Here is a 23,247-nt window from a genome sequence, read left to right as displayed (position 1 = left end):
TTGAGATCCGTCAAAATGGCCTCACACCATTGGGGACACAACAGAAACAGAACTCATAAAATGTTTTACACAGTGACAGATTTAGAGGGGGTTTTTCCATGTTTTTTGCGGGGCAGCAGTCAGAGAAGATCATTATTCAATTGCAAGTACTGACCTAATTATTTGTCAGAGGTTTTATGTGAGAATGCATTCAAATCCTCTGTTGCAAAGCAAATCCATCCATATGGCAAAAGGTGCAGTACATCCTCACAGCCACTGGAGGGCACTAAAGAGAGACCAGCCTTTCTATTTATCCATTTGTCACCATTTGATGTAGAAATCAAACAGGCAGCAACAAGCAAAGACACTTCCTTACCACACACAAGGAGCTTACTGTCTCTTCTCATTCTTTATACTCTTTGCCAAGTCTTTGGTTGTAATTAAACCCAAATTAGTCGGTGTGGAGGTGCTGATGTTGGCTCTTCCCTTTAATAAGCGCGTTGTGCATCTGAGTTTCACCTCCACTGAGTTCATCTAACAGACACATAGACACACACATACAGGCACAGAGAATTCACACACCCATAGTCCTACCTCAAACACGCCTTCGTCCAGCAGTCGCGTTCCAAACACAGTGACCCCATCAGTGCTGATGTGGGGGTCAAAACCCCTGAGCAAGTCCAGGGTGTCCAGTTTGACACAGTCCAGGTACAGAGTCACAGACTGGCCCTCCACACTGTAGGCTACTCGATGCCACCTGGCAGGAAGCAGAGAAGAAGAAATTCAATTTCAGAAAAAAAAAGATTTGGGGTTTTTAGAATACAAAGAAGAAAAGGTTATGTGTATTAAATGTGTGTGTATGGGTGTCTGTGTGTGTAGTTACCCACTTGCCATCAGCCAGGTTGATCTTCCTGAAGGTGGGGTAAAGCTCTGGGGGTGGCTGACCCTCATGGTCCTCATAGAGGAAGACAGGCGAACGGCCAATCTCCACACCCAGCTGCTGTGTCCCCTGAGAGACACATAAGGAAAGAGGGATGCTGGGATAAATGGCACTACTCAGGTTTTCAGTTCTGTCTATTGGGAACATTCTTTAGGTTGTTGTATGTCAGTGTAAATAGGGTAGTGTACGTAAGTAATACTTGTACATACGTGTTATATTAGTGTGCACTCTCACTGATGACATTGCAAAATTATCATTTTAAATTAGTCTTTCACAAATTTCAGCAACCGTTCTGATGAAGCATCTCAGAAGCACTTCCTGCAGGCATGGTTGAAAGGGAGTTTTTTGCTCAAGGTCAGTCTTCCAATTTATGGCGGACAAAAGCCAGAGTTATATATATCTCAGCACAATGAGTGAACATTTATTTCTAAAATACCTGTGAGTCGTACAGGGACAGGAGAAAGACCTGAGAGCTTTTCACAGCTCTGACTGTTGTCATCACTGAGAAATTCATCGGGAAAGGCGAATCTGGAGGGAATACACATATCAAAGCAAAGTCACTCAATGAAAAAATACATTCATACCGTCACTTTATTATACGCTGTATCAAAAAAGCCCACAGATATTTAAACTGAAACATACGAGGGAAGAGTTGCTTGGTGGGCGCGCTCAGTTGAATCTTCTTGTCGATCTTGTAGGAGAGGTCCGTCTCCTCCCGTCCCTCTCTGCTGGTGCACAGTCCTGCCTCCAACGACACTCCCTCCATGTCCTCTGACAGCTCCAGGACCTTCAGGACATCAATAGGATCGGCTGCAAAGAGACAAGAAACAGTATGACTGAGAGGACGGGTGGGTCTGATGATCAGCTGCTCTCCTGTCATTCATTAGGGGGTTCAACTCACAGGTGCTTTAAAGGTTGTTAAAGTTGTTGCCTCATCTAGATTATCACTTAGCCATGACTTTGTACATACAACAACGACAAATCATTTACACGCCATTAAATATGTAAATATAGGGTTCAGGTTTAAAAATACTGGAGTTACCCTGTTATTTGAGAGGCTATCCATGCATGCACAGAGCACTGCATTCAAGTAATAAGCCTCTGAAATGAAAAAAGCTTTAGTTTATTATCCTTTCAGACCCCAAAGTGGCCGGCACAGGTCTCTCCAAAACCACACTCTGGTGAGCAGAAGGATTTGCTCTGCTTCAAGAAGCAAGTGGGAGACATCAGACATGGTCAGACTACATTCTGCTGCATTGTCTGCTGCCATTGAGTGTCCTGCTTCCTGTTCTGAAAGAGCCTTAAGCCACGCTTCCTTGGTCAGCCCTCTCACCCCACCCTACTTTTACAAAGCACTTCTTGGAGCTTTAAAGCAGTGATGTAAAAATGCAGAAAACAGAAAAAAAAACAGAGAACTGCTTGTATCCAAACGCACTCATGCATATATGAAATAAGATGATGCTAATGATTAAAAGTCTGTTATACATAGCTTCTTAATGATATCTCTGGGCTGAGATAATGAGAGTAGGGAGGGAGGTCCATAATTTTGACTTGGCCACTGACAATGCTTTTTCACCAACTGACTTTTTGTTTAACTGAGGGATATGACACAGCGAAGATGTCTGGGTGGAACCAAAGTATAGAGATGAAATAAGGGCTTGGATAAGAATCAGCAGGTCTGTAACCTTTGTAATGACAACTGTCAGGGAGATGAGAATCACGTTTTGTTTGAATGAAACCGTAAGGGAAAATTACTTGCCAAAGTATCATTTAAACCTTCCACCATCTATATTTAAATTCATTTTGTTATTATAGTTGGATGAAACTTTAGGTGCCTTCTTAAAGCTTCTTCTACTTTTGTTTAATTCATTGATGTTACTCAGTATCAGAGCAGCAGTGGTGGGATGGTGGAGTCATGAGGGCAAAAAAGACTTTCTCCTATTCAGAGACTGTGTGGGATTTAATGTCAAGTTGATTAAAACCAGATTGACATTATATGATTGTCACTTGCCACATGCAACAATGCATTTCTATAGATAGTTAACTGCTAACTTGAAGCACGTACTCTTGCTGTGGTTACCTTCAGTTTAACATACTTCGCTCACTGATTCAGAACAGTTTTGGACCAAAACTAAGTTTGACTGATCCTCTTACTTATCCTGATTTAAAAGCAGCATCAATCAATTTAATTTACACTGAGAAGGAATCAAACCCTCCATGGAGATTATAAGCCTCTTTTAGTTCAAAAGGCTCTTATCAACCTCGTTTCCAGCCCAGCAAACAGTCTTTCTCAGCAAAAAAGCTCTAATAATGAAAACTAATTAACCACTTTGCATTTCCTACCCAGCACCTAACTACAGACAAAGTAATTAACAAGCCGATGAAAGAGAAAAAAATACCCAGACTGAATATTTTCTGCAAAGATACACAACTGTTTGTCTTTGTGTGATGTTACTGAAGTCCTCAGGTTACCTCTGGCACATGTGGGTGATGCCGGCACTATAATTAAGAAACCTTATAAACAAACTCATGAGATACTTTATCAGTCAGACCCTTTACACTCTCTCTCTCTTTTGTTCTGTCTCTCTCTCTTCCTAGGACACATACTTGTTGCAGAAGCTTGGTGTGGTAATAAAACAATTGCAATCTTGGCACTGACACAACAGTCTGCAACACACAACAAAGACCGATACCGGAGGGCAATAAAAAATACATGTGTTCTGACAATGATTCAGCCCGAGAGCACACACACACACACACACACACACACACACACACACACACACACACACACACACAAAGCAAAAGACACAGTTGGAAACCTGAAGCTGCATCCATAGTTGTAGCTTAAGCAATAATACTTTGCATATGCACACATTCCTTTGAAACGCTGTAGACACAATGGTCACAGAGGTCTGTAAGAAGGATTAAGCAGAAAAAGATGGGATCTAAAAGAGAAGTAGGGGAGAGAAATATGCAACATACTGAACGTTAAAGAGGAGAGAAGAGGAAATAATAGATGGTAGGGGAGAGGAGAGGAGAGGAGGGCATGCCTCTACTGGAATGGCTTCTTTTCACACGTATTTCAGGGGCTTACGTAAACCCTCCATCTGCTGTACACCTTTCAACACACACATACACGCACGTGCATGTGCACGCTCACAAGAGGCTGGCATAATGTCTGAGTCTGAGTGCCAGATGTATTTGTCGCCCATTTTTTTCAGTTTGTCCGTCTGTTTGTCCGTCTGTCTGTCTGCCAGCCTGCCTGCTGGCACTCTGTCCGCTCATCATTTTCATGTGCAGGGCATCATGTAATTAAGTGATACAGATAATTACTGTGCAATCAAAACTTGTAGCTTGTAGCTGCTTTATATAGGATGAAATTAAAAAGCTGACATTCTGGACGTTTTGTTTTTTTAGTGATTCTACTCCGATTGCTCAGCTTCAGCTTCAGCTTTGATGATCTCATGCACAATTCAAAACATCGTCTGAGTGACCACAAAAACAGAAACACCTGTGCAGTGAAATGCTATACAACAGTTACAACACGGAAATGTTTGGTGTGTTGATTCAATCCTTTGGCACAGTTTGATGATGCCTTTTGTGGTTGTGAGGAGCTGTTTCCCCTCATGCCTCCAGTGTGTATGCTAAGCTAATCAGCTGCAGCTTCATATTTATTGTACAGACATGTGAGCGGTATCAATCTTCCCATCTGAGGGCCTCCACAGTGTCTGAGCTGTCAGTGAGCATCAGCAATCCTAGTGATTGCTGTGTGTCCTGCACTGTTGCTACTTGTCGGCAGCTGTCGGACGCTTTTTGGCCAACTGAGTGTGTGGAATCAGAGCCCGGCGGTGAGAAAAGTCACTCTGATTGGCTCTTTAAGCGAAGCAATTTAGCACGAGTTCTCCAGATTTTGTGCCTCCGCTTCTCCACTAGTGCCATTTGCAACTTTTTATCAGTTATTTTTATCTTAATTAAAAGTGGTCATATTAGTGACAGTGGTGTCAAAAAATATTGCTTTATCATAACAACGGTTTATATATCCCCAGTCCCAACCTGCTGACTGGTGGTATGGAGATGTCGTTCCTCTTAAACAGTTGATCGTCAGCTGCTGTCATTTTTCATTGTAGTCATAATAAATGCTCCTGTCTGCTTAATTATCCATAAGAAATTCATATCAGAAGTATTATTAAAATAGTAATACTATTGTTAAACCATGTGCAGATCAAATGGAGTATAAATGTTTGAACAGATTATTGTACTCTGTGACCCATTCTGAAGCATACTTGCATTACAGTATACAGGGGTTTTCAGTTCAAATGTTAGCATGACTTGGCGGTTAACATGCTGTTCTTAGGCTACAAGGCAGCTCCTGGTGATAACACATGTTAGAGCGATGATTAGACTGAGGGTGACACCACCTCTTACACTCAAAAGGAGTGCATACAAGACGAGGGGTTTTAAGCCATACATACCAAAAAATGATCGGCAGGACTGACATCTGAACGCAGCAGAGGACAAGATGAGACATGGAAGCTTTGCTCTTACTCTGTGTGCCCTTTAACACAACAGGCAATGTTTCCCTAAACAGTTGATGCCTGAGCATGTACGAGCACAAAACAACATCCGCAAGATACACACAGGGAAACAGATCATCTCTCTTTTCCGACACGCAAACACACACACATGCACGGTACATAGAACATGCTGTACACACACCAGAGTGTGTTCTGGTCTCCATCAGTTGCTGCTGTTCACCTGAGGCTCTAAACTCGGGTGAGAGGGGCACCACGATCAACATGCACACACATGCAGGACTTGTCAGATGTAAGCCTCAACATAAAGCAGAGCGACTGTAGTTTGAAGAGAAAATTCCAAAACAAGAACTGACTATCTAACTAAAACATTAAGACAGATAGACAGATAGATAGATAGATAGATAGATAGATAGATAAACAGACAGACAGACAGAGATGGATAGCATTCAGACAGGTTTTAAACAAACTACCAGGTTAGCCAACAAGGCTTACAATATAATAATATTTCATTGTTAGCCATGGCCAAAAACAACAGACTGCATATACTCAAATGCTTACTGGTTATGCCGCTAACATATCTTTTAGTTTTATTGCTAGATACACACTCTGCTCCAAAAAACATCCAATGCACCTGGCATTTCCTCAGAGCTCTGACTGGACTTGCTCTGGTAGCTCTGAGTAACTAAAGATACCTCCACCAGACAGAGAGGAAGCACCATTATCAGTTCCATACATCACTTCCATACACATGCATTTCCTTTTTCCACAAATGTTGAAAGATAGTTTTAGATGTGAGAATTTCAGCTTAAAACATTTTAAAAAATAACTAAAATTATAAACAGACTGTGAAGAGAAAATAATTGCGATGTTCTGACGTCTGTGTGTTGTGTTGCCAGTGATGTAAACACAGACACTTCTGCTAGCTGCAGAGCTAACTGAGCTAACTAGCTAATGGCAGCTATATACTTCCCTGCAGTTAGCAGTGTGCTCAAGTATGATTCAATCCTGATATTTTGTCATTGCGTTAGTCTCCCCAACACTTGTAGACACACTTTAATGTGTAATATTGGTATAGTAACCCTTGAAACCGTTTAGTTAGATCAGGCTGTATTTCTCATACAGCTGAACCAATCAGAGGATGAAACATGACTATGTAAACATGAGGTTGTGTCAGTGCTAAAACACTTCTATGCTACGTTTTAAAAGAATGCCTGACACTCCGGGCCGATCAGCTGACCAGGCCACCAGGAATTCTCCCAGCGCTCCAGATGGCCAGTCCGGACCTGTTAGCCAAGCTTATTTTGAGGTGGTGAAGTGTAAGTGGAGGTCAATGTCTGTTAGCCAAGATCCATGTCTGTTACATACAGGACACACCAGTGAGTGGGGCAGTGAAGCAGAAGCACAGATACAAACAACACACACACACCAACAGACAACCTGGGACACCATATTGGATTTTCTGGAAACCAGATGTACGTCGGTGTTTGTGTGTATTTACGTGTGTGCATAGGAATACTGGGTGAGTGTTTTTGTGCACAAGTGTGGTTGTATATGTGTGTTTGTGATTAGCCGTCATTAAATCAGTAACGGCAAGGAATGCAATAACATGCCTTTTGCAGAAACAAGAACTAATGTTTAGTCGAGCCTCCCAAACTGCTCCAAAACACAGACAGACAGATTAACTGACACACATTCACACACACAGAGAAACAAACACCACACCAGGGTTCAAATCCCCCACAGAGGATTTGCCCCAGGTATACGGTCCTTTACCTCTTTTACCCTTTGTTCTTTAGCTGTTTTTCTCAAACGTCTCTGACACGGCTCTCCCCAGAGACAGAACCAGGAGAATGATAAAAAGCGGGAGATGAAAACCAGAGAGGAGAAAAGACGAGAGGGAGAACGAGTGCGGAGGGCAGAACAGGATGGAGGCGACCATATGTTTTCTTTCCTCCCAGTTCAGCTGGCTCTGATCAAAGAAACACACTGGGTAGGCTCTCGTGCTGTCTGATGCACTCATACACTCACACACATGCATCTACTTAGGTGAGACTTTAACATCAGCGACGGAGAGAGAGAGAGAACAATACGTGAGCAGACGGACAGACCTTCTAGGAATCCGTGGCACTCGTGTCAAAAAGAAACATAAACATGACATCTCATTCGAAATCTTCTCTCCTCCTGATCCAACTGCACAACGAACGGTTTCACATATTCATTCCAACAAAAATCATTGTTCCGCTCAAGCGCAGATCAAAGTCTACATCAATATTTGTCAGTCACAGGGCTTCTCGGACAGCTACACGTTGCTTTTTGTGGCTCTGTGCTCTGTTATTGTTGGGTGTTGTGTCATACAGTGACTTTGATTTCGGAGAACAAAGAATGACCTTATTTCAGACATAAGACACATTTATGGCACGCAGACCAGCTCTGCTAGAATGCAAAGTGTATGTCCATAAGTGATAGATGTAGCTGAAGTTACCAGTAGACCTGAAGACGGTTCAAGATGGGAAGCTAAGGTATCACCAAAGTTATTTCCTTTTTTTCCTGTGCAAAGCGTGTCTCTACCGAATTACACGGCAATCTGTTCATTAGTTGAGTAGTTAATTAATTTCACTCAAAGCCGACAAATCTCTACCTCATGGTGCCACGAGATGAAAAATCGGGTGACAAAATTCATTAGGCTTCATTCTCTATGGACCATTAATGTCTGTGTCAAAATGTCATGTCAATACATCAAGAGATTGTTGGTGTAATTCTGTCTAGACAGACTGAATAATAGACGGCCATTTTACCCTTCAAAAAATTGCTAATGGACTTATGAATGTGATTATTTTCATGTTACAGAGTGTCACCCAGTTGTAAAAAATTGTACTCAACAACTTATTTCCCAGATAAATCAATAGATAAGAAGGTGGTTTCATTGCTTTAAAGGGTTAAATCTGGAAAATATTCATGTGTTTTACTGCTTTTTCCATCGAAACACATTTTACGCCCTCAATTTACACACTCTGAAATAAAAGATTGGAGCCACTGAACCTTAACGCAACCACGGCAAACGTCCAATTACAGTCATGTCTGCACACTTTTACAGCCTGAATCTTTTGTATTCACTGCACCATCAGTTTGACAATTCTGTTCTGAGTGTCTGTTCTGAGAAGCACCTTCAGGAACTGGTCTAATGGACCAGAAAACCTAATTTAAGCAACTCAGCTCAAGTTCGCAAGAACCATTGCAAAAACTTTTCCAAATCGATCACAAGTGCAGGCAACTCCACACACGTTGTTTTGTTTAGTTGAAGGAAGCATCATCCCTCTCTACAACAATACAACCTGACAACAGATCAGACGGAAACAGCAGATGGCTGTTGTTTTCTTTCACATGCATTTTGTTCGTTGCAAATCATTCAAGGACACAGAGATACATCCTCTTCGTCACTCGGGATGATCCTAGACACACATGGGTGCTGACACAATGATACATCAATCGATTATATAGAGAGAACAATTCTTTCATTTATTGAGTGATATCTAGTTTTTGGACTTCATAAGTGTTCATGTCTTTGTTTGTCAAGTCTCTCAGATTCTGCCCTCATTGTGTCCTTAAAGTTATTTAAAGTATCCAACATATTTTGGAAGGGCTTTAATAGATACAGGCTGCAGCTTGGCAGCTTGGCTGTAGCTCCGGTGAATATGTCTAGTTGTAAAACTATATGAGGACCGACAGCGGCGAAAACAAAAGCGCCATAAACACTGTAATTCACAAACATTAATCTTCAGGTAAGTAGAGGTAAAGCACTTGACCACCGCCTCAACCATAACGTGATTTATAGACCTGCTGGCGGTGCCTCCATCTTTGTTGTCCGTTTCAAGTGAAAGGAATGTTACTGTGTTTCAACTCAAGTTTCTCTGACCGAGTTCTTCAAAAAAATTTTAACTTCCGGATGTCATCAGCAAAATAACTTGCCTTGTGGTGAAGCTTTTTCTAGTATTTTGAATAGAACCAAAAGATAGGTAGATAGGTAGATATCTACAGGGGTTGCTAACCCCTTGGTGCGAACATAGTGACTGATGCGTACGCTGGAGACACAAAAGCATGAAAAGATTTAGATCCATCATCTCACTGTCCAAACAATCACACTGTCAACTCATGGAACAGATACAGGTATTTCATTATGAACAGATGGTTGTTTTCTCTTTGGTCTTCCACACCTCTCTCCTAGCAGCAGCGTTGATTCTGCTCATTCTCTGCTGAAGTGATGCACTTCCACGAGTCTGGACAAAAGACAGCTTGAAATCCTATATGAGCGGCCAGAGTGTCTGGACTGAGACACATTTGTAGAAATCTGATTTGAATGACATCTCAAACTACTTCCAAATGTGGGTTTGCCAAAATCTTTTTTATTGTTTTTTTTTTGCATGAAAGCAAAAGTCCAAATTGGGGATATGAAGGCTAAAAATGTAGAAACAAGACTTCAGCATCTTGATTTGGCTATGCTAACAAGCTACTGCAATATATTCACTATCTTAGCTTAGCATGTTAGCACAATAACATTTTTCTTATTATAACGAAGTACTAAAAGAAAATAAAAAATGCAGCTAATAACTTATTACAACTCTCAAATATTTAAGAGGACTTGGAGCTGCTAGCATTGCTAAATATGGATGATTTCCACACTGAGTCACATGTGGTAGAAAATGATTACTGCTTCTGGCCATATCCCAATCTGTGATGTCACAGCAGGTGTTTCCCATCATCTTTCTGATCAAAGACACCTGGTTTGATATCAGTGATAGGGGCGTGACTTTTAAAATATTCAACCATTTGTATGCAGACCCCTGCAGGTGGAAACAGACTTTTTCTTTTACCTTTAATCGTCTGCTAAAGTTACAATGGAAAGCTTCGTTTTCGAGGCCTAACAATAAAATAGAAGCACAACACGTCGGAGGCAGGTATCTCCTACTTACAGATACGAAACATGTGTCGACTTGGCTAAGAGTTGCACCAGGTACAAGGTGCAGATCTTAAACCAAGTCCGATTTTCTCATGAAACAGCACCCTGATACTTTTCCTAATTCTCTTCCTGCATTAACGCAGCTCAAAATATAGCAGGAAGGCTTCCAACTCAAGAAATTTGTATTTAGCTTCTTTACATCGGCAACCAGGGGATTTCAGACTCAGTTTCTTGAGTATTGAATACTTTGAATACTTCAAAAGCAATAAATAGCGAGGGTCAGGCTTACAGCTACCTGAACACATACGTTACGTGCTGACAGTGAGCTGGGTTAGACACTGCAACACCTTAGGCCAGACTGTGACATGTTTGACCGTAACTTGGCCACATTGTTTAAGTAACTATGATCATAATTCAAACCCAGCTTGCTGACAGCCAGGTGTGTGACCCTATTTGACAGAAGGCTAAAAATCAAAAGTACCCTGTAACTGTAGACGGTTTCATAATGTGAGTTATGAAAGAGTTTGCAGCTGAAGAGGAACGTGAGAACAAAACAGAAGCAGATATTTGACTGCATGTATGCATGTGGGGAGCGAGTGCATACGTCTGTTTTTCTGTCCGCGTGTTTCTCTCAACAAGGACGGTTATTTACAAATAAAATCTGATTTACAAGGACGGCGTCTCTGACCACCAGGTGCAACAGGGTTCACAGCCTGACCTAATTCCCCAGATGACCCTAAAGGTCCAGAGATCACATTAGTCACCTCAGTAATGACCTTCACAGACAGTGAGGTTTAAGTCAGAATGTCTGAGTGCTATCACATGATAAATTAGTATAATAATACTGCAACAAAGACCAAAAACGTCTGTTTTGACTTTGTGCTCATTCTTCTAAGTCTTCGTTCCTTGATATACCTCTGAGACATGATCAAATCACCTATAAAAAGCACCTGGCAGGCAAGTATTCTTTTTAATAATGACTTGAAAGCTATTGGGATTGGGAACATAAATACTTTTTGGCGTTCTCAGCATCTTCTCAGACGCAGCAGGTGGAGGCAACATGGTGGAGTCGCTGCCAAGTCACCTGCACGCTGACTCCTTCACTGTGAATTACTGAGGCTGTCCTGCATAAAGCTGGTGGATGCTGACTTGCAAAACAAAACAGCCATTAAATGAAGAAAACAACAGATTTAATGAAGGTGAAGGATATGAGGGATGTGTGGCTCAGCCTTTAGTTTTTAAAGAGTTTTTCTTGGGTTTTTTTTTTTTTGTCTGAGTGCTTGAAACGACTTGAGAACTGTCGATGTGCTGGGCTTGTAAAGCTGATGAGGAAATCGTATGTGACTGATTAACGTTTATTAACTTTCAATCATATCACATTATCTTTATCAGGTGATGTTATCAGTGTTGATTCCAAGGTCAAGAATAGTAGTTGAATGAGAAATACTCTTATTGGCGCAGAGAGTTGCCTTACCTAAAATGTTATTTCTAAATGTTTGGAGGTATTGGCAGGCTGATTTCTTTACAGCTGGACCACACCAGGCTGTTTGCCAATTTCAAGTCTTTGTGCTAAGCTCAGTTAACTGACTGCTGGTTCCACTGGAATTGATTATCTATTCAAAGTCTCAGCTTCTATTCACTTTAACATGGAGGAGAAGTCCTTAAAGTGCTCAGATAAAAAAAAAAGCAAATCACAGCATCTACAATTCCAGGACAACTGGCAACTTAGTCTTCTGATGAAGACTTCAAAATGGGCCATGAGGTGAGATTGTTTTGTCAACCATTGTTTTCAAGGTCAGGTATGAACTTTTAAGTCCAACAACACATGTGATGTTTGGTGAAAAATAAAGGCTCAGATTGAAAACTTTGCTCATGTGAGCTGCCTTGATGCTTAAAGAGTAACTCCACCAATTTTCCACATTAAAGTGTGTTTGCAGGTCCTGGGGAGTACAACTGCGTAAGTCAATAAAGCAGGATAATCTGATAAATTGACACAAATGATGTCAGTCTGTGGCTAAATTGCATTGTGGGCAATGTAGGCAACAGGAAGAGGAGCGCAATTAATAAAAAAAAGTGTTACTGGATTGCAATTCTAGACCACTGGACTGCTTTGGACTGCCTGGTGCCTACATTAACCACAATGAAATTTAGCCAGTTAGGTAATTTATCAGATTACCTGCAGCTTCCTCTGGTGCCACACAAGACTCTATACCACTTTATCACATGTGCAGTAGTGCTCCACAAGACCTGTGAACACACTTTAATGGGTAGAATTGGTGGAATTACCCTTGAAGGTCCAAGTTAAACAGGATAAAGCAGTTAGAACCAACAAAATGACAGGTGCTTATTGTTTCATCATGGTCCCTCAGAGGTTTGTTACCTCATAAGGGAGTACTTACTGTAGTTTTAATGGTCTCATTTTCTGAAATTGGGGGATAAAACAGCACAGACCTCCATAAAACACATTGATGCCACTTGCACTTGACCTGATAGACATCAGTGACCCCGGGCCCTAACCCGTCCTCTTCATGTGTTTCCAGCGCAGCTCCGGGGGCTGCGATACGTAACCAAGCGTTCCCAGTAAAGTTCAGCACAGCTCACTTTAATTTGCCTCAGTCTGTTCCCCATTACCCAGCTGTACATCTTAAATATCCTGTATGCCGCTGTATGAGATAGCGGACCGATGCAGCAGGTATGGAAGGACAAGTCTAGACATATAGGTCCTTTCAACTGTCTAGCAAATGTGCAGTGGGCTCAGAACAAGTTCAGTTCAATAAGCTTTAAACCTGCATGACCTGACACGACAAAATCACCTGTCAGAGTGGAGACCCGAGCCTCTTTTTCTGGGAGTTAAGTGGAAAATGACTAGGAGCCGTTTTTTTTTTTTTTTTTCCCCCCAGTGGGAGGTGGAGGTGTTTTTAGAAACTGGGCCATCTCTGATAACTCAAGTTCACATCAACAAACCAAACAGGTCTAGGTGCATAAGCACTGAGTGTGTTTGCTGGACAGGAATAAAATTATGTTAAAAGATGACTTGAGGATGAATTTTAAACTTGGCTCAGGAGGGCCTGGAGGGCAGGTGGTGACAGTGATGTGACAGTCAGAGGAGGAGAGAGGGGAGAAGAGGAAGCACTGAATAATCAGTTTATAATAACAATTATATGCAGGAAGACGAAGATATAAAAAAGTCCAGGATATTTCAGCCTACCTGCCCTTGAGGTGTAAAACACCGTGACGAACACCACCAGCAGCCACGTCTCGCGCACTGAGCTCCATCGATCCATCATATTGCATGTGAAGCTATCGATAACGGCGGCCAATAGTTTCCTCGTAGCTCCCCCCGGACACCTGCAGTCCCACGACCCTCGGATCTGCACGCGGGAGCTCCCGGAACTGCCGCTTCGCGCTCGCGCGTCTGTCTCAGCGTGCACGCCAACAGCTGGCAATTAAGAGCGCGCGTGCGTAAAAGGCTGATTTAATTGGTGATCAATGACATCGAGAGGCCCGTGTACGCTCCCGCTCTCACTCGTTCCTCCTGGATGGACGGATGAAGAAGGAAGACCAGCGGACAAAAAAAAAATCTCTCAAAAGGTCTTTCCTCCTTCACCCGCGGAGAACTTTCCTCACTTTCTCTTCCCTCCTCCTCCTCCTCCTCCTCCTCTTCCTCCTCCCCACCCCCCCTCTCTCCTCCGGGGTGACCCCTCCCCCCCCGGAGACTCCTGGTTAGAGGCTCGTGGGGGCTGCACAGGAACGTAATTACCGCGCGTGTCACTATTAGCATCATTATTCAGGTGAGTGATTTAAGGGACTGTGTGGCGTCTATCTGCGCGCGCGCACCGGCACTTGCACATTATAACACCTTTTAATGCACATATGCACGAGCACATGTGCAACACATTTTAATGTTTGAATGTTAAGCCTGCCAGCGACGTTTCCCTCTATTGGACCTGATACGAAACATCCAACATGAACAATGAAAGCTTGTGCCACATGTGATTTTCTGCTCTCTCCCTCTCTGTCTACACACACACACACACACACACACACACACACACAAAGCATGCTAGGACAGGACAACGGTGCTGCCCAACTAATAAAAATATGCTGCTGCAGATTCCAAATTCCAGTGCCTGTCTGTCTTTGCCCACACACTTTTCAAACACACACACACACACACACACACACACACAGATAGATTCCCTATGCCATATTCTTCCTATAGGCGCAATCAAATAAATATCCTTCCTGCCATCCTACTTCAAGGGATTCTCATTCTTTATCACTAATGTGGAAAACTCTGGGGGGGCTTTAGAGTCTTTTAAGGGGTTTTTTGGGAGATGTTTATAGGGTGAAAAGAGGCTGACAAGAACTCAGGAGCTCAGTACATGCACACACATGCATACATGCACATGAATACCTATATGAGCCTCAGGTCTCTCCTGTCCTGCCACAGCTTCCATTTACATCAGCCTTTATTGTCCACAAAGAGATGTGCAGTCACTATTTTCTTTTATTCAATTCACTTGTAAATGATGAGACTTAAAAAGGATCGTTTGAATAGGAGCAATCACACAATTATATATAATCAAATCAGATCAAGATATATCATTAAAATGCATTTAATATGAGCTAATAAAGATGTAGGGACGAAATCTGTTTAACATGACAAAAACATTAAGATAAGATCAAAGATAGGATAAGATACGATAGATAGGACTGAATAAAATCATTAATCATCAATTATCGTCAGTCTTCAGTGAAACATGCACACAAAGGAGAGGGTTAGATTAAAAGTGTAGGTTTTTAACAGTGTAGTTTCATGTGAGTCTTAGGGAGGAATAATTCTTGTTGCCCATTGGTGCCATCTTGCAGCAGCATTTTGAAAAACTGCCATATCTTTGTCTTTGTGAAGGTGAGAGCAAAGTATAAATGCTTTCCAGCCTGTAACTAATGAACTGATGATGCACACAGTTTTTATGGGTTTTTTTGTGAACATACTGCGTGGAGAGAAACACACATATAGCATATTCTACATCTGGTTAAATGTAGATGATATGTTTTAAGATAAAGACACTGTACATGTGGTGTACAATAATCATTAGAGGTTTGTATTTTGGAAACAGAGCTGTTTTGGTAACAGAAGTTAATTGCATTCAGACACACATACATACTGACTGCATTTGAAGAAAAAAAAAATAGATTCCAGGCATATTTCCAAATGCCCTACCCCCGGCTTCAAGAAGGTTGTCTCAAACATATGACTCCCAGCTACAGTGTGTGTGTGTGTGTGTGTGTGTGTGAGAGAGAGAGAAAGAGAGAGGAAGAATGATTTTGTACTTCTTGCCATGTGAGCGTGGATGGACTGGGGGCCAAATGCTGATATTCTTATTAAAACATGGAGGCTTTCTAAACTGATTCCGTTGACAATTTGACTTACCTGAGCCACAACTTCATGACACCTGTGGTGTAAATTAATTTACATAGATTAAAAAGAACTTAGTGGGTAATAGTTGTTTCCTGCTCACATATCATCCTTCTGCCAGTTTTATGGTCATTTTGTATGTTGGAATGACGGCACATATGTACCGGGAGAAGTCAGGGTGTGTGTGTCTATGCACTTTTTTTCTACATTGTTTCCAAACAATTTCACTCCCAATGCACCAAATACAGCTGCCTGGTCAGTGTCCCCATGCTAAGGCTGTATTCAGACCACACTAAATGCCCCAGGGTAGTTTGGTGATGTGGGAGGGTCACTCGGTGGCTGTGTGTGTCTGAAGTGTTGTGAACTCCCTGCCAATTTCTTGCCAAAACGAGAAGCTGCTGTGTAAAATATACCTGTCCCACTACTGACCTGTTCTACTTTGCCTCTGATCTGTGGCCATGCCTCTGCCAGCTCAGGAGTATTTGTTTTCTATACCTTTATGGGTGTTAGTAGATATTCTGTTGATCTTGTGTAATAAAGTTAAAAATTAAAATAAACCAAAATAATAAAAAAAAAACATCCACAGGCATCATCATGAATACAGAAGCCAGATTTAGTTGGTTTTTAAAAATACAAGAAGCAACTTCATCCACAGTGTGCAGTGATTTAAAGAAAAATCATATTGACCACTGGGTGGCGCCAAATCTCTTTAACAAGCAGAAATTTACATTTAAAAACCAAAATTCACCTTCAAATTGGTCCTGACAGTCAGGGGATCTATAAGTTTACTACAATGCTGAATTTACCTCATGGATTTAATAAAATAAGAAACAACCGTGGGACCAGGTGGGACAACTGACCATGTACCAGTTGGATAATCCCAGCTCTGCACTCGGTCCATGTGACTCTCTCTCTTTCTCTCTTATCCTCTTACACTGTGGCTCTTACCTAAAATCACCACTCATCCCACAGAGCTGCTTGTCTGCTGGTGTGTTAGAGTGACAGCAGAGCAGTGCAGAGAGGCAGCAGGGCATCATGGCGAGTCCCGGACAGAAAGTGGTGCTGATCACTGGCTGCTCCTCTGGTATTGGCCTGAGGATGGCTGTGATGCTGGCCAATGACGCACAGAAGCGCTATCACGGTAGGTCCGCTGTGGGTGTATGTGTGTGAGAGAGGAAATGTATAATTAAGAATAATGACAAATGTCAAAGAATATGAACAAAGATAATAGCTTAATAAACGTCCTGTCAATTTCTCTCCTTTACTTTTTCTGCATTGTTTACACATGAGATGCTTACGTCACGACTGATGTAGACATAAGAGTATTACATAGTCCAGATGATTATGTAGATTAAAGCCACTGTCTCTGTTTCTGTGCGTTTGAATACACAACAGATGGGTGATTTCCATCGCACTTAGACAGCCTTTGCAGTGGTTTAAATATAAAACATTAAATTAACACCTAAATCTGAACCAGATGAGATGAGGATTCAATTCAATTCAGGCATTCAGGCGTAGACATAACAACTATGAATCAATAACACAACTGTCTGACTCCACAGATCACAGTAATTCCTGTCCACACAGGGAGGTTCAGAGATCGCAGCAGTGTCACTGGGGGTAGAATTTTTCATTTAGGCTACCAAAAAGCTTTGTGTGATAACACTGTTTTTTATTTTTAGCTTTTAAGGCTTTTGAGACAAAAATGGATGCTGGACATTCAATTAAGATCCAATAAGCACGCCCAATATGTGCCACTTTATCATAGGAAATGGTTACATCTACATAGATTATGATAAAATTATACATCTTTAGCCATTTCAGTGCACCCACAAAGTAAAAACCTAAGATTTTCTGACTGCTGCCACACTTCTCCCAGTCTCTCCCACTAAGAGGCTGTGGATGTTTCTAGTTTAAGAGAATTTGCCTGGAGGCTAATAAAGTAACAAAAGTTGTTTACTACTTCAGCCAGTTGGTGAGGTTGTGTTGCTTGAGCAAAAGCATTTGGAAAACAGACCACCAATACTTAGACAGAAGGCAGCTTACACCAGTCATAAATAGACTCACCATTGGAACACAGTGTTGCCAAGTTTAACCACAGAGAAATGAAGTCAAGCAGAATCAGAACACACCTAATTCAAATTGAGGCTTTGTGTATTCCTCTATAGGGATCCTGCAACTACTCATCTGTTACATCCAACTACAAATTCTCCTCCTAAGCAGATTTAAGGCCCACACTGTCTATATTCAATATAACATTTTCCTACATCGAAGATTCAAAAAGTGATTCTGGAGGAAGATAGTTGATTATTATGGGTGACCACCCACCAATCCAAAGCGTCAGTATTTTACAACCTGTAAATAAACAATAAAGGTGGTTGTAAAAGGAGCAGAAGCTCCATCAAATGAATATGGATTGTCATATTGTCATATTGAGATCTTTTCTTTTACCTTTTTCACCTTTTCTCATCCAAATATTGTTGATGGTTCACTTAAAGCATCATGTCAGGGTTTCTCATGGGTTAGCCCAATAATAAAAACTTAAATCATGTGTTGGAAATATTAATGTATTTCATCTGCTGTTCCAGGTGTCTATCGGGTTTCTATCCCATTTTCATGCTGCATTAAAGTCAGTTCCATGTTCCTTTCGTGATGCAGCAGTGTAGACCTTTTTCAATCAGCACTGCGTTAACAAGCAATGAAAACATCACAGTGATTTTTTAAAAAAAAAAGAAAAAGAAAAAGCACGCAGACTTACAAGACACAAGCAAGTTTCCCTTTCTGAAAATTAACAGGAAACAATAACTTCCTTTTTTTATCCGAGATGCAAAAATGTTAAATTCAGTTTTTAGATGACGGATGAGCCTCGAGCTAACACTCATGTCTCTGATCCTAACTTAACCTTTAGTCACTCTTACATGTGCACACATGTAACACCAGACAATGACTAAAGCCCGACTACTTAGGCTAATTATTGCCTGGCTGACTAACTCCATTGTGAGTGACAGACTGGTGAGGGCTATTCCTGGAGGAGGCAGGTGGTGTGAGCTCCACAAAAAGACGCTAATACTAATATGTAAACTGGCTCCTGTATTACGACTGTTCATGAGGACAGAGCAGCTATATGTGGGCTGCTTAAAATATCTTTAGCACGGGCTTCAACATTGTTGTTATTTCTGTTAGTTATGCAGGGTGTAAATTCAGGGAAAAAAACAGGTTGAGTCAGGAAAGGAATGAATGTGAATACGGTGTCCTTTGTGCCTGTGTACCCTCCACTCTCACCTATCAGCCGCTCTGTCTTCTGCAATATTTTTGTTGCATCTCCCTCCCAGCTCATCGTGACCTTTGTTCCTTTCTTTCCGTTTGCTCCTATGACAGGAAATGTACATTAAAAACAGGATCAGTCAGGATGGAAATTCTCCCCCAGAGCTCATATACTGTGTATATGAATGTACAGAAGTCTACACAACATTAAGGCTGCATCAGCAATTATATTCATGATTAATGGTGCCTGAAGAAATCTTCAAATTGCTTCTTTTGTCCAACCAACAGTCTAAAACCCAAAGACTCTTTATTTACTGTCGTAAAATACACCGAAAAGCACAAAAGCCTTATGTTTACAAAGCTGGTAATGTTTGAATTATTTGTTTGAAAAAAGACTGAATATTCAATTAATTTTCTTTTGATCGACTAATTGATTATTTGAATAATCGTCGCAGCACCACTGAACAGAAACATGTTGTTTGTGCCTATGTGTGTATCTTGTGTGAGATTATATATAGCCTGATCCAATGAACTCTGTCTGACTCGGGGCAGTAATAATGTCTTTTTGTAACCTCATTTGCCTGGGCAGCTTGCCTAATCAGGCATGTCTATTTAGAGCAGCAGCCTGGAGGGGTAGTGCTGGAGCTGCAGGTAGGCAGGGAGTGTTACATCCATTGACAAACTCACACTTGGAAGCTGCCCATCAAAATTTAAGGAGCACAATTGCACACAGGGCTACCGGCCAACAGAATGTTGAAAAGAGTAAAGCCTGCACACAAGTCAAAAAAGGCATGAGGATTATCCAACTTGGACGGAAATATTTCTGGTTTGAAGTCAATGTGGAAGTGCTTCTCTTTTATTGAAGCTGTAAATGGAAAGAAATAACTGAAATTATGGAGTTAATTACCAACACTTAAACAGTACAGCTGAGGTTGATAGGGATGTCACTGACTTGAACCGAACTTGACAGGTGTTGTGTTTTTCATGTCCAAGCCCAACTTGAGCCTGATGCAGCTGAAGCACTGACACACAGCTGTTATCATGGTAATAGCTTACCTGTTTATCCTGATTACTGACATGTCCTTCTTCCACCTGTTCACAGTCATAGCAACCATGCGTGATCTGAAACGTAAGGATAAGCTGGTGGAAGCAGCCGGGGATGCTTACGGAAAAACTCTTTCTTTGGCTGTGTTGGACGTCTGCAACGATGACTCCGTCAAACAGTGTATCAACGGCATCAAAGATCGACACGTGGATGTCCTCAGTGAGTGTGAATCCTCACTGTCTTGGACAATGCATTGCTACACAGTCCCAAAGTGATATTAATTCCAAAACTTCTTCATCGTGTTCTTTGTTTCATTTTCACTCTGCTGCGTAGTCAATAATGCAGGTATCGGCCTAGTTGGTCCACTGGAGAGTATCCCCATCGAAGAGATGAAGAAAGTGTTTGAGACCAACTTCTTCGGGGTGATCCGCATGATCAAGGAGGTGATGCCTGATATGAAGAAAAGGAAAGGAGGACACATCATCGTGGTCAGCAGTGTGATGGGGCTGCAAGGTTAGCAGACAGATGTTTGACTGGATGAGTGAAGGGAGAGGAGGCCGGGTTGGCCGTTGAATGGTAGAGAGATAAATGACAGGTTAGTCAGCCTCAGCCTGATGTATGGTTGGGTTAATGATGGACGAATGGAAGAGTGGGCGGATAACTGAAGAAAGAGACAAGGAGTTCAAGTGCTACTGGATGTCTTTACAAACAGGGATTTGTCTACAAACACTGAAAAATAAGAACTGATATATTAAACTGTTAATGTTTGTTACTGTCTTTCTATAGGTGTGGTGTTTAATGATGTGTATGCAGCTTCCAAGTTTGCTATGGAGGGCTTCTGTGAGAGTTTGGCTGTGCAGCTCTTGAAGTTTAACGTCACGTGAGTGTCACCTATGTTACTTCTGTCATCACTACCAAACCAGTAACATGAGATACAAAGAGCTACACTATGATTAGTTTAATTACTGACACACTGATTGTTTAGACTGCTGAACATGCTTTCTGTCACTTGACTATTTTGTCTGAATAACAGTTATATTAAATGAGTGTTCCAGTGTGCTAGCAGCTCTTTGTTTTAACTTAGGAAGAATCTAGGGTTAATAAATTACTTAGATGATGCTGTTGAGTTCCAGTCTTCTTATGTCCCCCCTTTGCTTTTCCTCTCTAATTAGACTGTCACTGATCGAGCCGGGACCGGTGCACACAGAATTTGAGGCAAAGATGATTCAGGATGTGAAGCAGAAGGAGTATCCTGGAACTGATCCTGACACGGTGCATTACTTCAAAAATGTCTACCTTCCTTCTTCTGTTGACATCTTTGAGACACTGGGACAAACACCTGATGACATCGCCAGAGTAAGTTCAAAAACAGTCTGTGACTCTGGCTCACTGTCACTTATCTGTCTGTCTGTGGTAATCTGATTGCAAATCTTGTGTCTTTGTCTTTTGTCAATCCTCTTCTCTAATTCCCTGCAGTGTACCAAGAAAGTGATTGAAGCGAGTAGCCCGCGTTTCCGTAACCTGACCAACCCACTGTACACTCCCATCGTAGCGCTGAAGTACGCTGATGAAACTGGAGGCCTGTCTGTCCACGCCTTCTACCACATGCTCTTTAACCTGGGCCCTCTAATGCACGTCAGCATGACCGCCATGAAGTATCTCACCTGTGGATGTCTGAGGAGCAGGACAATTTCACCAAACTAGAAACTTGTAACGTGTAGACAAATACGAACAGACCAAAATCTGGGCTCAGATTATCAGAGGGAAAAACAAACATGTACATTAATGGTGTCAAACAGTTCAGAAAGTTTTGTGACCTGCCACACTGTATTGTAAAAAACAGTCCTATTTTCTTGTCTTTGTATAGACCTTGTAGCTTATGAATGTACAGATACCAGTTTAAATACTACATATTCTATCATTTGTTAGCCTACCCAGCGTGCCAAATTAGTAGAGTTTGCAAGTGTGTACTGTAGCCTGATTTCATTATCTATACCCATCAGTCCCACACAATGTCACATTTCATGTTGTTTTACAAAGAAAAAGAAGACATATATAAAGATAGTCCAACACATAACACATTTGTAGCCCATGTTTTTGCATCTATGTACATATTTTTCCATCTGTGTATTGGAGCAAGTATTTTGGCATTAAAATGTGTCATTTATAACTTGTTGTGTTAGTGCTTCCTGTTATAATATATTATTGGCAGTTATTGGCTTATATGTTGCCTGATAGTTTCTGTTACAAGAACTTTCCTTTTGGAGATTAAAAATGCCCTGCCTGTGTTACATATCTTTATCTTAAAGTTTGAAAGCCACATTTGAAGGATAATTGTTAAAAATCTGTCCATCAGCCATGGACCCATTAATTACACCTGGACACAGCCGTGAAGCCAAAGTAACATTAATTTGATGTGCACTATAGACTTCTGCCAACTGAACTGGCTAACTTCTGAGTTAGCGCCAAGTTAACTTGCATTGTGGATAAAATAATTTAATCGTGCAGCTCTTCTAGAGTTTGCCAATTTTATTGGATCAAATGGCTCAAATTCTGACAGTGAAACAAGTTTAAAAAAATGTATCAACCGTTTTACAGACGCTTCTTTCACCATGTTAGCTTGCTAGCTAGAAAAAAGTCATTTTGGATTCCAGTGTCATCACATGATGATGTAAATACACAGTTTGGCCCCTTTGAAAACTGGCTTCAAAGCCTGGTGCTCATCCTGAAGGCCTGGTATCGGCTGATATAGCAATATTGGATATTTTTACTTAATAAGTAATATCAGTATCAGCATCATCCCACAAAATCGTCTATCAGTTGATTGAAGACAGAAATCAGAGATCAAAAAGGAAGATATTTCATCTTAGTATGATTATAGATAGTTTTACTGAAGGTTAGTAAGAGAATTCTCACAATATTTTTTCCTCTCCAAATAGAAACCGTCTAAACGGGCCATGCTGCTGTTTTTAACCATGTTAGCGACATGTGTTTACATTTTCATGATCCTAGCAAAACCAATGCTAACTGTGTTCCAGGTTGACTGTGTTTATGATGAACCTCATGTGGTGCTTTGTCAAACTGTTGATACAAATGTGAGGTAAA

The 23,247-nt window shown here is 41.3% G+C and overlaps 2 protein-coding genes across 6 annotated transcripts in view; one reads left to right on the top strand and one right to left on the bottom strand.

Moving 5' to 3' along the window:
- The window catches only part of LOC119017890 (collagen alpha-1(XI) chain-like), a 46,379-nt gene that overhangs the window by 22,705 nt on the left and 427 nt on the right, over window positions 1–23,247 (bottom strand). The window contains exons 2-8 of one of the 3 annotated variants that reach the window (XM_037095049.1): window positions 20,154–20,592; window positions 19,116–19,202; window positions 16,782–16,983; window positions 1,562–1,729; window positions 1,356–1,447; window positions 867–988; window positions 574–736 (exon numbers count right to left, since the gene is read on the bottom strand). In XM_037095049.1, coding sequence (XP_036950944.1) covers window positions 574–736; window positions 867–988; window positions 1,356–1,447; window positions 1,562–1,685 — 501 coding nt within the window. In that variant the 5' untranslated portion in view covers window positions 1,686–1,729; window positions 16,782–16,983; window positions 19,116–19,202; window positions 20,154–20,592. Of the gene's footprint in view, window positions 1–573; window positions 737–866; window positions 989–1,355; window positions 1,448–1,561; window positions 1,730–13,619; window positions 13,967–16,781; window positions 16,984–19,115; window positions 19,203–20,153; window positions 20,593–23,247 lie in introns of those variants that run through there. The other 2 variants (XM_037095058.1, XM_037095040.1) reach the window with 2 other exon arrangements.
- LOC119017928 (retinol dehydrogenase 8-like) lies at window positions 14,081–22,553 on the top strand. Of its 3 annotated transcripts, XM_037095133.1 has the most exons (7): window positions 14,081–14,202; window positions 16,806–16,974; window positions 20,200–20,361; window positions 20,476–20,655; window positions 20,929–21,022; window positions 21,315–21,498; window positions 21,619–22,551. In XM_037095133.1, exons 2-7 carry the CDS (start codon window positions 16,869–16,871, stop codon window positions 21,844–21,846), a joined length of 954 nt encoding a protein of 317 aa, XP_036951028.1. In that variant the 5' UTR covers window positions 14,081–14,202; window positions 16,806–16,868; the 3' UTR covers window positions 21,847–22,551. The 3 variants fall into 3 exon arrangements, with proteins under 3 accessions (XP_036951028.1, XP_036951036.1, XP_036951021.1); XM_037095141.1 differs by lacking the exon at window positions 16,806–16,974 and having other exon boundaries at window positions 14,154–14,202; window positions 21,619–22,553; XM_037095126.1 differs by lacking the exon at window positions 14,081–14,202 and having other exon boundaries at window positions 16,788–16,974; window positions 21,619–22,550.

Source organism: Acanthopagrus latus, chromosome 1, assembly GCF_904848185.1.
Source record: "Acanthopagrus latus isolate v.2019 chromosome 1, fAcaLat1.1, whole genome shotgun sequence".
Taxonomy (NCBI): Eukaryota; Metazoa; Chordata; class Actinopteri; order Spariformes; family Sparidae; genus Acanthopagrus; species Acanthopagrus latus.
Note: the sequence above shows the minus strand (reverse complement) of the source record. Positions and strands in the feature narration are given on the sequence as shown.